The following is a 13,866-nucleotide window of genomic DNA, read 5'->3' on the forward strand; positions in this document are numbered from 1 at the left end:
CTCAGTTATGTGAGCCTGATGTTTTGGGTTTGGATTTCCTGTATTACAGAGCAGACACCAGACAGATATTATGGGCGGAGTACCTGGCAAGTTTCTGATTACATGGATTCAGTCTGATGCTCTTGTCTCCCCCTTGAACAAGTTAGGCGGGCAGAGAAACCACACGTAGCAAACATGTGTCAGCAGTGTCAGAACACACCCTTGGATAGAAACCATACATTAGTCTTTATCTATATAAATATATTAGGGGTGCAACGATACACAAAATTCACGGTTCGGTTCGGTTCGATACTTTGGTGTCACGGTTCGATATTTTTTCGATACAAAAAATGTTCATGCCTTTTTAATTTGTCATTTATTAAAATTATAAATATATATTTTAACTCAAAAGTACAGTTTTTAAATTTAACCCTAACCCTTGTGCGTGTTTTTTATTTTGACAGCGAATGCGCACCTGCGGACCACTTATGTGCAGCCCTGGTTATTTAGCTCGTCATATTGCAGCCACAGAAATTCTTTTGTCCATGAAACCATAAAGCTGCACTTTCTTTTTGCCTTATAGTCTGATTTGTCATAACTTCTCCGTTTTGTGGTAAGCTTTTCTTTGGCTGTCACTTCTTCACCCTGACCTGTCTTATTTGGCTCAGCAGAACTGAAATGCTTTTACACGCTCACTCACATAAGCTCAGCGATTCTCTGCGCGATCAACCTCTCACATGTTTAAGCTGCGGGAGATTTCACTTGTCATGTTTGCATAGTAAGCTAACGATTAATAAGACGATGTCAGAGGAATTGGTGCACAAATTATCATCACTCACAGATCAGTGCTGTCGCTCTCTATACACAGTTCGCACGATTGCAAAGTGAAAGCAAAAAAACAAGCGCAAATTCAAACGCGACTTCAATATGTCACATATTGACAGTGGCTCACCGATGCCAATGACATAATTACCCAGCTACATTTCTGAAAGAATGCAAAAGCATTGACATATATTTTTCCTACAATAGCCCGACGGGCAGGGAAGAGATAGATTTTGGTAGCCCGACTGGAAAAATCGCTAGCTCCGGGACGTCGGGCTAGCGATATTGCAAGCCCTGTATCTGATTGAGGAATCACTCATCTTTGGAAAAGAGAGTTTATTACAGAGAAATGTCTCTTTCCAAAATAAAAGCTATACTATCCGCTTCTTCTGGGCTATATTCTCAGCAGCATATTAAACATATAAGGAGAATCATGTGCTAACAGCTGTCTAAATGACTCGGCTAAAGTTAGTAGCATGCTTGCTTCTTTTGTCTGCTTCCACTTGTCTTTGCACTAGGATGATGTCGGCGTAAATGTGCAGTCATATTCGTCGTGTTCCCACTAGTGCTTTCAGGTTAATCTCGTTGAAATGACCTTAACGCCACAACACGGCAAATCTCCGTTAACGAGCTACCGCCGATCGCTCCGTGCATGGGGCTAGACGGCCAACACCTCAACGAGCTAACTGCGCTAACACACTAGCTCCCACCCATGTAATTGAGCATTGCGTGGCACATCCAACATACTGTTTTACTTTAGTCCATGACTCGCTTACCTTCAGGGTCATACGTCACATGAAAACCAAAATAATTCCAAACGCCAGATCTGAATGAGGGTGGGGGAGGTGCCCTGCCCTCTTCCTTCTGACTATGCTGTCTGTGTTGAGCGCTCAGTGGATCTGTGCTGGACAGTGCAGCCTAGGCGGAGTAGTCGAACGCAGATTCACTGAGCGCTCAACACAGACAGCATCGTCAGAAGGAAAATTGATAAAATAAATTACAAATGTTGTATTGTTCGATACATATGCGTACCGAACCGAAAGCACTGTATCGAACGGTTCAATATCGATACGAATATCGTTGCACCCCTAAAAAAAAAAATAAAAAAAAAAATATATAAAAAAATATATTAAAAAAAAAAAAAATATATATATATATATATATATATATATATATATATATATATATATATATATTAGTTTATTATCTGATACATTTCAAAATTTGTTTCCATACTATTTGTTTGGCATGACACTTAAAGATGGCACAATTCATCATGATTTAGCAGCACGGGTACAGGAAACTCTCCACGAGCCCTATCAGTGTTATAGCCTTCTGACATCATTCATCTTACAGCATCATTGAATAGGCGTACAATACAGAGTGATTACTCTGAGTGCTGATCACAGACGTCCCATCGATCCCCAGGGAGCTCTGCCTAATCAACTAGCTCTCTATACAGCCTCCTTCTACACAATAGGCCTCTGGCCCACAAGGTCAGCCTCAAAGTCACATACCCAGCACTTAAATGTAATGGTTATCTTTTTGTAGCGCTGTCATTGTGAGTTATTTCATTGGCTTTAATAAGCTTTTGATGTATGTGTCTCCTCTCGCTCTTCTCATGATATAATTTTGGGTTGCTTTTCATGTGAGGTGCGGCAAGACTGCTGAGTCTTCTTTTGTGTCCGGGCCTTTTCTTGTCACTCTACTTCAGCTGTATCATAATTAACAAGTTTAAAATAACTTTTCTCTGTCCCACAATGCATCTTTGAGATTCTTATGATCCTTGCACTGCAAATAGAGTAATTACAGATTACCAGTGCTTTTAACTATTGTTTCATTGTTACTGAACAATGGCTCAACCATAAATAACAGGTATCCCATGTGCAATCTATGCTATATATTTAAACAGTAGTTTTTTGTTCTTTTTGGCTTTAAACAAAGGCTTTCCCTTTAACAAGGCGCAGAATTTTTTATTATTCTTTAAAACAGCCTTTAAATCCATGCAATGTGCTCAGGAAACCTATGAAACACTCTTCACAGAGTGATTTCTAAATTTGCTACAATGGACTGATGCCAAAGTGGTTTGGAGATGGGTGACCAGATGGGGGGCTGGGGGGGCAAAAATTGGATTGTGTTTTTAAGTATCCATATGGTCACCCAGTTCAGAAACTGACAGGGATAGAAATTGATTCTTTTTTAATTAAAAGTAACCATATCCACCTTGGAGAGCCACTTGGAGAGTAATGCAGTTAGCGCACAGCTGGGGTCCACACACATCATACAGGCAGGCACAATGAGAGAGGAGGCAAACAATACAAAATATACTCTGAGGAAGCAGCTGCGAAAAGCATCATAGGGTAAGAGGACAACATGTATAAGATGAAGTGCCCGAGGAACAAATCTTAGAGGTTGGAGAGAATTATCGGAAGTTGTTTTCATAAGCCAGCGCAGCAATGTCAGAATAGAGGGAGGAAAGGGGCATCAGAGGTTAATGATGTGAGATTAATAGTTTAATTAGGGAGCTCAACAGCAGAGCCACAGGCAGTCACCCAAACCTTATGTTGTGTCCTGGTTTCAGAATTGCCACAGGACGACAGGCGTTTCCTAGTGTCTAGTGTCCTTCCAGAGAAGGGCACATGAGAAAAAGACATTGCAGTTCTCTGATCATCGTCATATTCTTATTGCCAAAAGAAACATTAGTTCCCTTAATGTACCACAGTAGTTCTTACAGGCCTTTTACGTGTTAAATTGAAATTCATGGTAGCTGGCTCTAAATTAGACACAATTAGACAACTTAGAGGCGCACACCTACGTATTGTTTGCTTTCAGAGTGTCCTGCGCTTACAGGCATTTATCTCAACCCTAATGGCCTGAATATATGTCAAGTGGGATATATTTTGTTTGCAAATGATCACCTAAGACTATAAATCATAAGGGGGGCACCAGAGAACATGCACGCCCGTTTAAAACCACATGTTGTTGTGTTTTATGTTCCTCCTGTAACATAATTTAATTTCCCCCTCAATTTTGATTAGTGGAGAGTTGAATTACTTAAGACCTCCAGGCCATGTGGGTGTGAAGACGGAAACAATGGTTGGGGCTCTTGTGGTCTCAGAGGGAAGGCTAATCTAGGGGAGGCAAATTAATGAGGTTAGTTGGGTCGCAAGGGGGTGTGCGGTGATGGATGATGAGCTCACCCCAAAATGGAATCTCTGAAGAAGCTAGGAGCCATCTCAGCAGCTGAGCCCCAAACACACCGTCTCCCGGGATCGCTTAACACACTTAACATCTTCTGCACGCTATTCTATTAATGTCAGGGTCCGAGCCAAGGATAGACTTTAACTAGCAGCATTAACAAAGCCCCCCAACAGTCAATGAGTTGCACGTTGTGCTGGTAGAAACTTTGGATTTCAATATGCTTTATTATATATTCACAGTGGTTTCAGAATGTCCTTCTCCAGCTTCATATTTTGTTTTACAGAGTATCCCCAGGTTACCACCCACACATGCCTTCAAATGCAACAGTGAGTTATCCTTCTTGGTTTCAAAAAGAGGGGAAAGACACTTAAGTGACAGTGCAAATGAGAACATTTCAGCAAGCGAACTAAACAAACATGTGAGTTGATGTTGCCCCAGGGTTATGCAGATGAGCTTTGGAGTTTGACACCTTACTGTAGCATGTTTTTTCTAGTAGGTGGGATAGTGGCACCGAGATGGAAAACGTACTCGCTGAAGATGGGGACCATTTTTTTTTGAATTTCACATTTACATCATTCACATTATGTGATAGACTTTGTGCCAGTTATATTCAGAAAATAATGTAATGAGTCTCCCACCAGCAAGCAATTATGAGTGTTAGCTCTGAGGAAGGGAAACTGTAAAATACATATTATGGTTTGCCCTCATTTCATAATGATAATTCAAAAAAAAAAGGGAAAACAGCATCTGCAACAAAAATAGTTTTATCTTCAGAGAGCGCAACAAAGAAATCATAGTGGAGTTTCTGCCTTTATCTAATCTCTGTGAAATCTTTACCTTAAGGACTCATGTGGGTTGAAAGAAGTTGCAGGTAGTGAATCATCTTTGACTAGATCTAGGTTAGGCGCCAGTTTAAATGCCACAGGTAATAAAACACCTCAGACTCCCAATCGTGTGATATCAGGAACACCCACATTCTCACCATCAAAAAGTACACAATGAAACATTTATCCTTCCATATTTTTTAAACAGTTCCTATAAATGCCCACTCGAAGCAGAAGTCACCACAGCACATGGTTGTTGTTTTTTTTTTTTTCTTCAAATGTCATAATTTGACTGACAGTCAAGAAGAGATGCACAGGGTTGAGAGATACCTCCCTCGTTCCTAATCGGCCCGAGAAGATGAAAGCTATTACATTAATGTTGCTCACACTGGGAAGAAAGGAATGGAGGATAATTGCACTTAGAGTTCTTTTTCTTCTCCACTGCCTTGAATAATTCAGGGAAAGCTGGAAGGCCTGATAGAAAGCCTGTCTTCGTGGTCCAGGGGGGCACTGAAAGTTTGATGTTTTTCTTTTCTCTTGTCTCTGCTATAGGTTTTGACATTTTGTCTTAAGTACAGTATCTCGGTCGTGATGAATCGCATTACTCTTGAGATTTCACTTACGTTCTGATAACACATATAAAGCTCCATCAATCTTCAGCCACTATGCTACCATTCTAAGAAAGTAAGTTCCTTTGGTGTCTGTGTTATCATAAGGGACTGCAGCGTGAACTGACTATTAATGAGCTGGAGATGATAGTGCACCATCCACAAAAGCGTTTCTTGGGTCGGAAACCAAGTAAGGTGACAATACTAGACAGTGAACTTACAGGCAAAAATAAATTGGTTACAGTTTTGAGATTACGGCGGTGGCTGTAGTTAGTAGCAAATGATCTGCTAATCAGATGGTTGGTGATTCGATCCTTGGCCGCTCCAGTCTGCATGAACCACAAGTTGATCTCTGATTTATTTCTTCAGACTGCGACCGTTAGATACGTGGGTGAGGCATGTTGTATAAATCATGTAAAGTAGAACATAGGAAGAACCGGTCCATATAATATATTATGTTTGTTTCTTTGTTTGGTAGGAAAAAAGGTCAAAGCTTTTATTGGTTTCTGCTCCTTAAATTTGAAGATTTCATGCTTTTCTGTGTTTTGCATGAAATATCATGTAGTAATAGTAGTTAAAACTATGTATTTGGGTTTTGCACTGTTCACCATATTAACTGCAGCATTTGGTTGTGGGACTAGAATAGGCATTTTGACATTTTCTAATGATAAAAAAGAAGAAATAATGCAGATTAATTGATGAAAAATATGAGCTGCAGCCGTAATTTACACTGCATGAAATTAAATAGCTGTTGAACTGCTGCACTGTTTGCACAGAGACGGTTGCACTTCTGTCTCCTTATATCGATGTTTAAGGCTTTTAAAAGCCCCGATAGTAAAGCTTCGTCATACTTCCACTCCTATGGCTCTTCCCCGATAATTGTAAAATGTGCTATGTACAACACAATGCTTGGCATTCAGCTGTAAAAACCATAGTGCAGATAGCACACATGATGTTTATTGGTTTAAACAAACAGCCTGAAGTGCAGTTGACTTTATCGGGGTAAATAACTTGCAGGGGAGGCAGCTTTATATGACATTAATTGCAAACAAGTTGGCTGCTAATGGGCTGAAAAGGCCTTAATGGAAGTGTTCCATTAAAACAACCAGTGCTGATGCCATCAGACAAATTTACACTAAGTGTTGCCTCATGAAAATGATAACTTGCTAATCCATTATTAATAAGAATTAATGGTTTTCACTGTGCCATGTGCGTATCGATCCCTGATACTCTACACTACTGAGTAGCTCTCATTGGGCACTCTGGCAAGCTTGGGAATAGACTAATTGTTAGCCACACAAGTGCCATTTACGCAACTCTCCCCGCTGTCTCTGCTTTTATTACCAGCATTGCTCTGAGGCCCCCGACTAGGAAAAAGGCAAACTGAATGGCTGCTTAGGAAAGTATGATGCATACAAAAGGTGTTAGCCAGAGTCAACAAAAGAAAATATCACTAGTAAATGAATGAAGGTTGTAACAGTCTTTCAGTTTTATAAGCTCAAGCATGAGACACAAAGCACAGCTCATTGCTTTTACTGTGCATACTGACTGATATGTCGCTGAGATTATTTCTGAGCCAGGACAAACCCAGATCTGTTGCCCTCCTGCAGTTCAGAAACCCCAATACCTTTTATCTGTCTAATGACCTCAGACCTCACAAATGCTGCTGCAGGCTTTGGGTTAAATGAGAGAAGCTTTTTAATCCCCCCTCCATACATAGCCTTTAGGCTCCTTTGGTGTTTTCTAAAAGCAGGATCTATAGAGATTTGTCAATACCCCGCGCCTGAGGTCATATTTAAATTTCACATTAGTAGTGCAGAAAAATGCACCTTACACTCAATACACTCAATCACCACACTAATCATAAATGCTAAATATTGTTACTTGTTTAAGCTGGCACTTTATATGACGTTTTTGAACAAAAAGGCCTAGCATTTGTTTCCCTAATAACCCTTCAATTTGTTTGATAATGAGGTTAATGCCTTTCTGTATTTGTGGGGGTACACCAGAAACACCTATTAGTCCAAAACTGAGTGTTTTTCACTTGCATGTATTGTTTTGAGCTTTGATTAATTCATTTATTCCATTCATTAGTTCTAACATGAAAGGCTTTTTGCTCTAGTAACATTTTTTTCAGTTCCACCAACCAGGCTGCTGTTTGTGTACAGCAGCACTGTTTTGCATGTAGGATCTTTCTGGTTTATTTATTTGGTAATTAAAACAGTCATTTGAGTGATTTTGATTTTGATAACCCAGTTTAGTGATACTAATTAAAGCATTGTTCTATTATGGCCAAATTCTGGTAAATAAGCAATACTCGTGAGCCAGTAACCCCAACCCTACGATTCTGGCAGCTTGCAGCAAAGCACTATGCCTGACAGTTATGGCAGCACTTTCCACACATTGCCAGAGAGAAGAGCGCATGTCAAGATATGAGTTTTGAATGTATTGTATCAAAGCATAAAGAGAGTGCAGCCCAAAACTCATAGTCAGTGGCTGAGAGAAAGATTTGCATAGGTAGGCTTATGTGTTTTCCACCTCGTCCCTGCCATTGTTTTCATGTGACAACTGTCTGACAGCCAGGAAAATGGGACACAGGCAAAGAAAAAAGGTTGAGTCTGGATTTTGTCTGTCTAAGAAAAGAACTGACAAACCCAACAGTTTGATATCACCCTTCAGTGGTGGCTGTGCTGACAGAGGAACACCAACTCTCGCAGTTCAAAAGTAAATGCCTCTGTCCTTTCAGTGGAGTGTGGTAGGACCACCATTAACCCCATGTATAAGTCTGTGGTTCAGGGTCACCGCAGTGACTTGTGATTTTGTGATTGATGCTCGGTGAGATCTGGATTAACGATGAGAGCTCTGAATTTGCCACAGTTTAGCCCGTGAGTCACAGGTCAACTATCGAAATTCAGGGGAAGCTTGTTTAAGAGGATTAATACGGGAAAAGCTCCATGAGTCCAGTTTCCACTGTTTTTCTGTTTATCCTTAAAATCCTAAAGATTTCTAAGATCCAGCAGTTTCTAACTTAAATGAGTGTGGCAATACACAAGCTTATGTCCTTTAATTTGAATCATGTGCGCTGAACTATTTTAATACTGTCTGATCCTTCATCCGTGCAACAAAGTGAAAACCCTGACATCAGTCTGAATGCTGCTGCAACAGACAGATGTTGGCAGCAACTCTTCTAAGACTGATGGCTGATAATCAGGGTTTGAGCATTCCAACGCACCACCCAAGCGCAGGCTCAGGCATGCTCAGGCATACACTCTTAATGCTTATCAGGGTGGACTTGTTAACTCAGGTGTCTTTCCGCCACATGCATGTGTGTCACAGCCACATTCTGATGCTATAGATTATTGTGCTTTCGCAGTTGCTGAATCTGTTTTCTAAAACTTGTTCCTGAAAATAACCAGGACAAAAAAAAATATCAAAAATCGAATTCAAATGTCAGGTGAGTTTGGGGACAAGATCAACATCAGGTTGACTTCCCATTAACACTTTACTGTGCTGTAGTACATTTGATTTGTTTGGGTTTTTTTAAGGTGTTACATTTTTTAGACAGTTATATGACCGTTATGTGCCGTTACATGGCATTTAAACAACATGACATCATCACAAGAGACAAACACGTTTACCTTTCGTAACACACTCTTATGAGTTTTTTAGCTTTTATTTGACCTACACTGCTGTTATGTTATATTATATTTTTTATCCTAAGTACTGGCAACGTTGTCTCAGCTTTGAAAGAATAAATATGTGCTTGCTGTTCATTTCATTTTAAACTAAGAAAGTCATGATATCATGTCAAGACTTGAAATTAATATTAAATTTCATGAAATTTTAATGTCAAAAGATTTCATTTTGAAGATATTTTAGCAGAAATAACCTCAAATCAATAGAATTTGCATATTTTCACAAAGGTCACTAGAAAATATTGACGTCTGCATGTCAATCAATTATTCTGTGGTGCTTCACACCGTGGTAGTGCCTTTCTTCCTCCAACCAGTTGAATTTAAATATGTGTAACATATGGTATGTATGCATGCACACGCAACTGCCTGCAGGCTTGCCGTGTCCTTTTATTGTAAAACTGCTGCATTGCATTGAAGGAAGCACCTCTGTGGATATGTCCTCAAGCAAGGACAGCCAACACCACCTCTGTCTCTCTCTCTTTAGCCAAGTGAGTGCAGAATGTGATGATGTAGCAGGTGGCGCTTCTTTTTCTGAAAAAATTACAGCGTTGTGCTAACCAGATAGTGAACCTCCCCACATGCTTCTTTTCCAAAAAAAAATACAAATGTTATGCTATAACAAGAAACAGTGGTGGAAGCCATTGCTGGATTTCTCCCCAGCGTGTACTCAGAAATGGGAAGCTGGCGTCTCCTGTGTGTACACGGCATAATGATTTACCCCCTTGTGCATGTCTCCATGGGGCAGTCTGCTCATCTGTGGTCTAGGTGTTCCCTACCTCCCTTTTTAATGACTCTGGAGATGAAACACGAGCTGACAGAGCTGCAATAGGGACATTGTGTCATGGTGCCGAAGACAAGATTATGCACATCTGAGGCTGTAGATAAAGCATAAAGCATTGCAGTTGTTACGTAGAGCTAAGGTATGCACATTGTAGCATCACGTCAGCCTTGACAGGCTGTTGAAACTCTCCATTGTCGTATGTACAATGGTGCTGAGTGTGTTGCCCTGTAGAACCCTAAAGGCAAATGGGAGAAATCACAGTTGGAGGTGTTCTCCACGGCAGTACAGTATCAAATCATAGCTGGCACTCTCCAATTTTGGGATATGCCAACTATTTGATAGCTAAACAGCCCAATTAACAGAAGTGTATTTTTTTCTAGTGAGAAACTTCGTCGTGTTTTAAACCATGTGTCAGGTTAAAGGTAAGAACATGATACAGTGACAAGCACACAAAGACTAGACGTGTCTCTCATGACTGAGCTGCAGGTGTGCACAGCAACAATGCCTGTGTGGGTTTTCTCAGGGTTGCCTTTGTGTGGAGAAAAGTGACACCGATAGATAAGTTCTCCCTTTAGTCTCAGCCTCTTTCCCTGTCAATAACTTATTTTCCTTACTCTATCCCTTTCACCTCGTCTTCCTCAGGCTTGCCAAGTTTCGTCAAATCCCCTGAGGATCAGACGGGCATCTCGGGCGGAGTTGCATCGTTTGTGTGCCAAGCCACAGGGGAGCCGAAACCAAGAATCACCTGGATGAAGAAAGGCAAGAAAGTCAGCTCCCAGCGCTTCGAGGTGGGCACTCATGCGTGACTTTCACATCTCTGAGCACCTTTGCATGTACAAACATAATGCAGGCAGGAGCAAACACAGCACGTTAGACTGCTTTTATAACCTCTCATTGAGACCAGACGCATCCACACGTGCGTGCGGACTGGCAGCATTCACACAAATGACACATTCACACAGGACGCACAATGGCTTGCCCCTGTTATTGAGCATCACACCGACTCTTCAGTTCTCCAAGGGAACCTAGACAATCTTCCTTTCTCTTTAATCTCCCTCCATCTTGATTTATGTAGTCTGTTTCATCTCTGTTTGTTTTTTCACACGCTCATCCTTTCCCCCGTGTCCCCCGGCTACACCATCTCTGGGCACGCACCACTGTAACGTATGTGATGTATTTCCCCTCCCACTTGTGCTCCCCTTTGAAGATGAGGGGATACTTTAGCTGGGGGTTCTCGCCATTTCTGGCCACTCCTACCTCTGTGACATTACATAACTGTGGTACCTGAGGAGCTGTTGGTTTGTACTTCTTCTGTTCTGTGTCAGTGTTTTTAGACGTGACCTCAGCTGATTTTTCCTTTTGATTAAGGGGGGATTGAAGGGATACATAGAAACTAGTAAAAGAGCACCAATGACAAATAAAAAATGCTTCACCTCCCACATTAGAAAAAATCAAGTAATCTGCATGTAGGAATGTATGTTGTTTATAGCGCATAATAAAGGTAGTGTAATATCAAGGCCACTAAAAATGGAGTTCCTGCATCTTTACTTTCCTGTGGGGTTTTTTTCAGGTGATTGAATTTGACGACGGTTCGGGCTCCGTACTGCGGATCCAACCTCTGCGCACGCACAGAGACGAAGCCATTTACGAGTGCACGGCCACTAACAGCGCCGGCGAGATCAACACCAGTGCCAAGCTTACAGTGCTTGAAGGTAAGATAAGTCTCCTGCTTTTTCCACTTGGTTTCTCTCTCCACACTTGCTTTCACTGTGGTCCTTTTTTTTTTCCTGCTGCTTGTGGTTTTCAAATCCTTTATGTCAATATATAAGGAAATAGGAGTGTTTGCTTTAATAATTCATACATATGAAATTGGTGAAATTCCTGGTATTGCCCTTGCCAAGGAGGAACAGCAGTATCTTAATTTGCAAGGTTAAACATTTTTTTAAATAAGCTAGTGGCTCAGCAAATGTGTGAGCTGCAATCTTTAGCTTATGTTTTTATATATTTTGACAATTTTATACAGTTTTTGGGTATAACGCGAGATCTTTCAGCTGGTCACTTGGATTTGAGTACTTTTTAAAAACAAAGCCACAATCATCTAAAAAAGCAGCTGTAAATACTGCCTGATGCTAACATGTATGGCTTATATAAACGTTTATAAATCAATAATTCTCTGCCAGTCCACATAACTTCAAGAAAAAATTCTTTATAGGCATATAAATAATGTTTGGATGTTTGAGTGGTTTCTACATGTACAAGCACCCTCAGTGCCCGCAGGCTAGTTTGACCTTCATGGACCTCCTTTTCCTTTTTTTGCCTATAGAGTTAATGTATGTGTATGTGCAAAGTATATGGGCCTAGAGGTGCGAATTTCTTCTTTAATTGATTGTAATTTTGTCATGTGGCAGCTAGTCACCACAGGAGTAGATTTCATTACAAACTTTAAAGGAAACGAAAAAGCTCCAGAGCTAGCCAGAGGGAGGATTAAGGCCGTCTATAGCCATTACACCGGCATTAAAGCAGATCCCCTCTCATTCAAAATCAGCCTTTCCATCCCCAGTTTGAATCCCATCTTCCTTACACCCACCCTTCCTTTTTTTTTCTCTGTCCACGCTGATTTGGTGATATCATCGGTTGGGCTTGCATAATCTTCCCGTAGGGGCTTTTCTTCAGTACAAAGAAAGGTTTTCTTTTTACCCCTCTTTTGCACTATATCACGAAGAATGCTGTTTCATAAACAAATAGGTTTATGCGGGCAATATGACATAAAACTCATATGAATGAGATTAGCTTAATCATAGTCTTTGTGTACGGGGCAAGTTTGGAGTCCCTCACTCAGTGAAATACGGAAAATGATCTTACTCGACAGTGAGCAGCTGTTTATACCAGCAGACTTACTTTACATGAAAGCATCTTCTATCTGTCTTCTTTCTTTCATCTGTGGTTCATGCCATTTGATGCTTTTATCTATTAGGCTGTACTGATACATATTTACTGCACACATTTTCACCATGGAGTAGTGGCCAGACCTTAAACTATGACCGTGTTACCTTGTGAGGGAACTTGATACTCGTGAGACTGGCAATATCATAATCAAGAGGGAATATATTGTGCCAGGCTTCAAGCTGTGAACGTGAAGCCAAACCACACATTGTCCTATAAAAATGTAATGGCCAACAGTCACAGCTGAGGTGTTTCAGTTGTGAAAATATAGATATTTCGTCTGATCACCTGCCAAGTTGTTGTTGTTTTTTTTTTTTTTTAATTCCTCTCAACTGCTATTTTTTGTTACAAGGATGGCAAGCATTGTCTAATAGGGTTGCCAACCGTCCCTTAAAATACGGAATCGTCCCATATTTAGAAACAAAAGTACACGTCCCGTATTGAGCTAATAAGGGACGCACTTTGTCCCGTAATACAGTGAGAATCAAAAGTGGCCTATAACTTTTAATGGAATTAACGCTTTGTTTGAAAACATAATTCCCAGCCCCTCTCCTGCTTTGTGACCAATGAGCTGACAGCACACTTATGACAATTCGAGTATGACAATTCAGATTACTGCTCATCTCATTGGTCGAGGAAAGGTCGCTTGCGGAGAAAATACCGGAAGACAACAGATGACCACAACAAGAAGCATGGCCAACAGGGGAACAAACGCCGACACTGCGGTGCAAGTCTCGGACGACAGTACACCTAAAGCTGGGCAAACACTGTGCGATTTTTTCAGTCGCGATATTCAGCTCCTGCTCAAACTGCACGATTGACTCGCAGGGGTTAGAAGTTGGTAGGTCACGATGTACTCTCACACTATACCGCCCGATGCTCTGATGCGACCTGAGAGCTCACACTGTGCCTCCATAACATGAAGGTTATAACAGACAATCTGTCGCTCGCTCTGTCTTTCACTCACACAGACACGCCACCACCATCAACTTTGCTAAATTGCTAATGAAAAA

General features: G+C 40.9%; 1 protein-coding gene across 31 annotated transcripts in view; it reads left to right on the forward strand.

The window, feature by feature from the left end:
* LOC113009894 (receptor-type tyrosine-protein phosphatase F) overlaps positions 1–13,866 on the forward strand; it is a 161,371-nt gene that overhangs the window by 60,334 nt on the left and 87,171 nt on the right. For all 31 annotated transcript variants that reach the window (XM_026148485.1, XM_026148495.1, XM_026148489.1 and 28 more), the window contains exons 3-4: positions 10,553–10,698; positions 11,481–11,622. In XM_026148485.1, the coding sequence (XP_026004270.1) occupies positions 10,553–10,698; positions 11,481–11,622 (288 nt within the window). The remainder of the gene's footprint in view (positions 1–10,552; positions 10,699–11,480; positions 11,623–13,866) is intronic.

Source organism: Astatotilapia calliptera, chromosome 18 (genome assembly GCF_900246225.1).
Source record: "Astatotilapia calliptera chromosome 18, fAstCal1.2, whole genome shotgun sequence".
Taxonomy (NCBI): Eukaryota; Metazoa; Chordata; class Actinopteri; order Cichliformes; family Cichlidae; genus Astatotilapia; species Astatotilapia calliptera.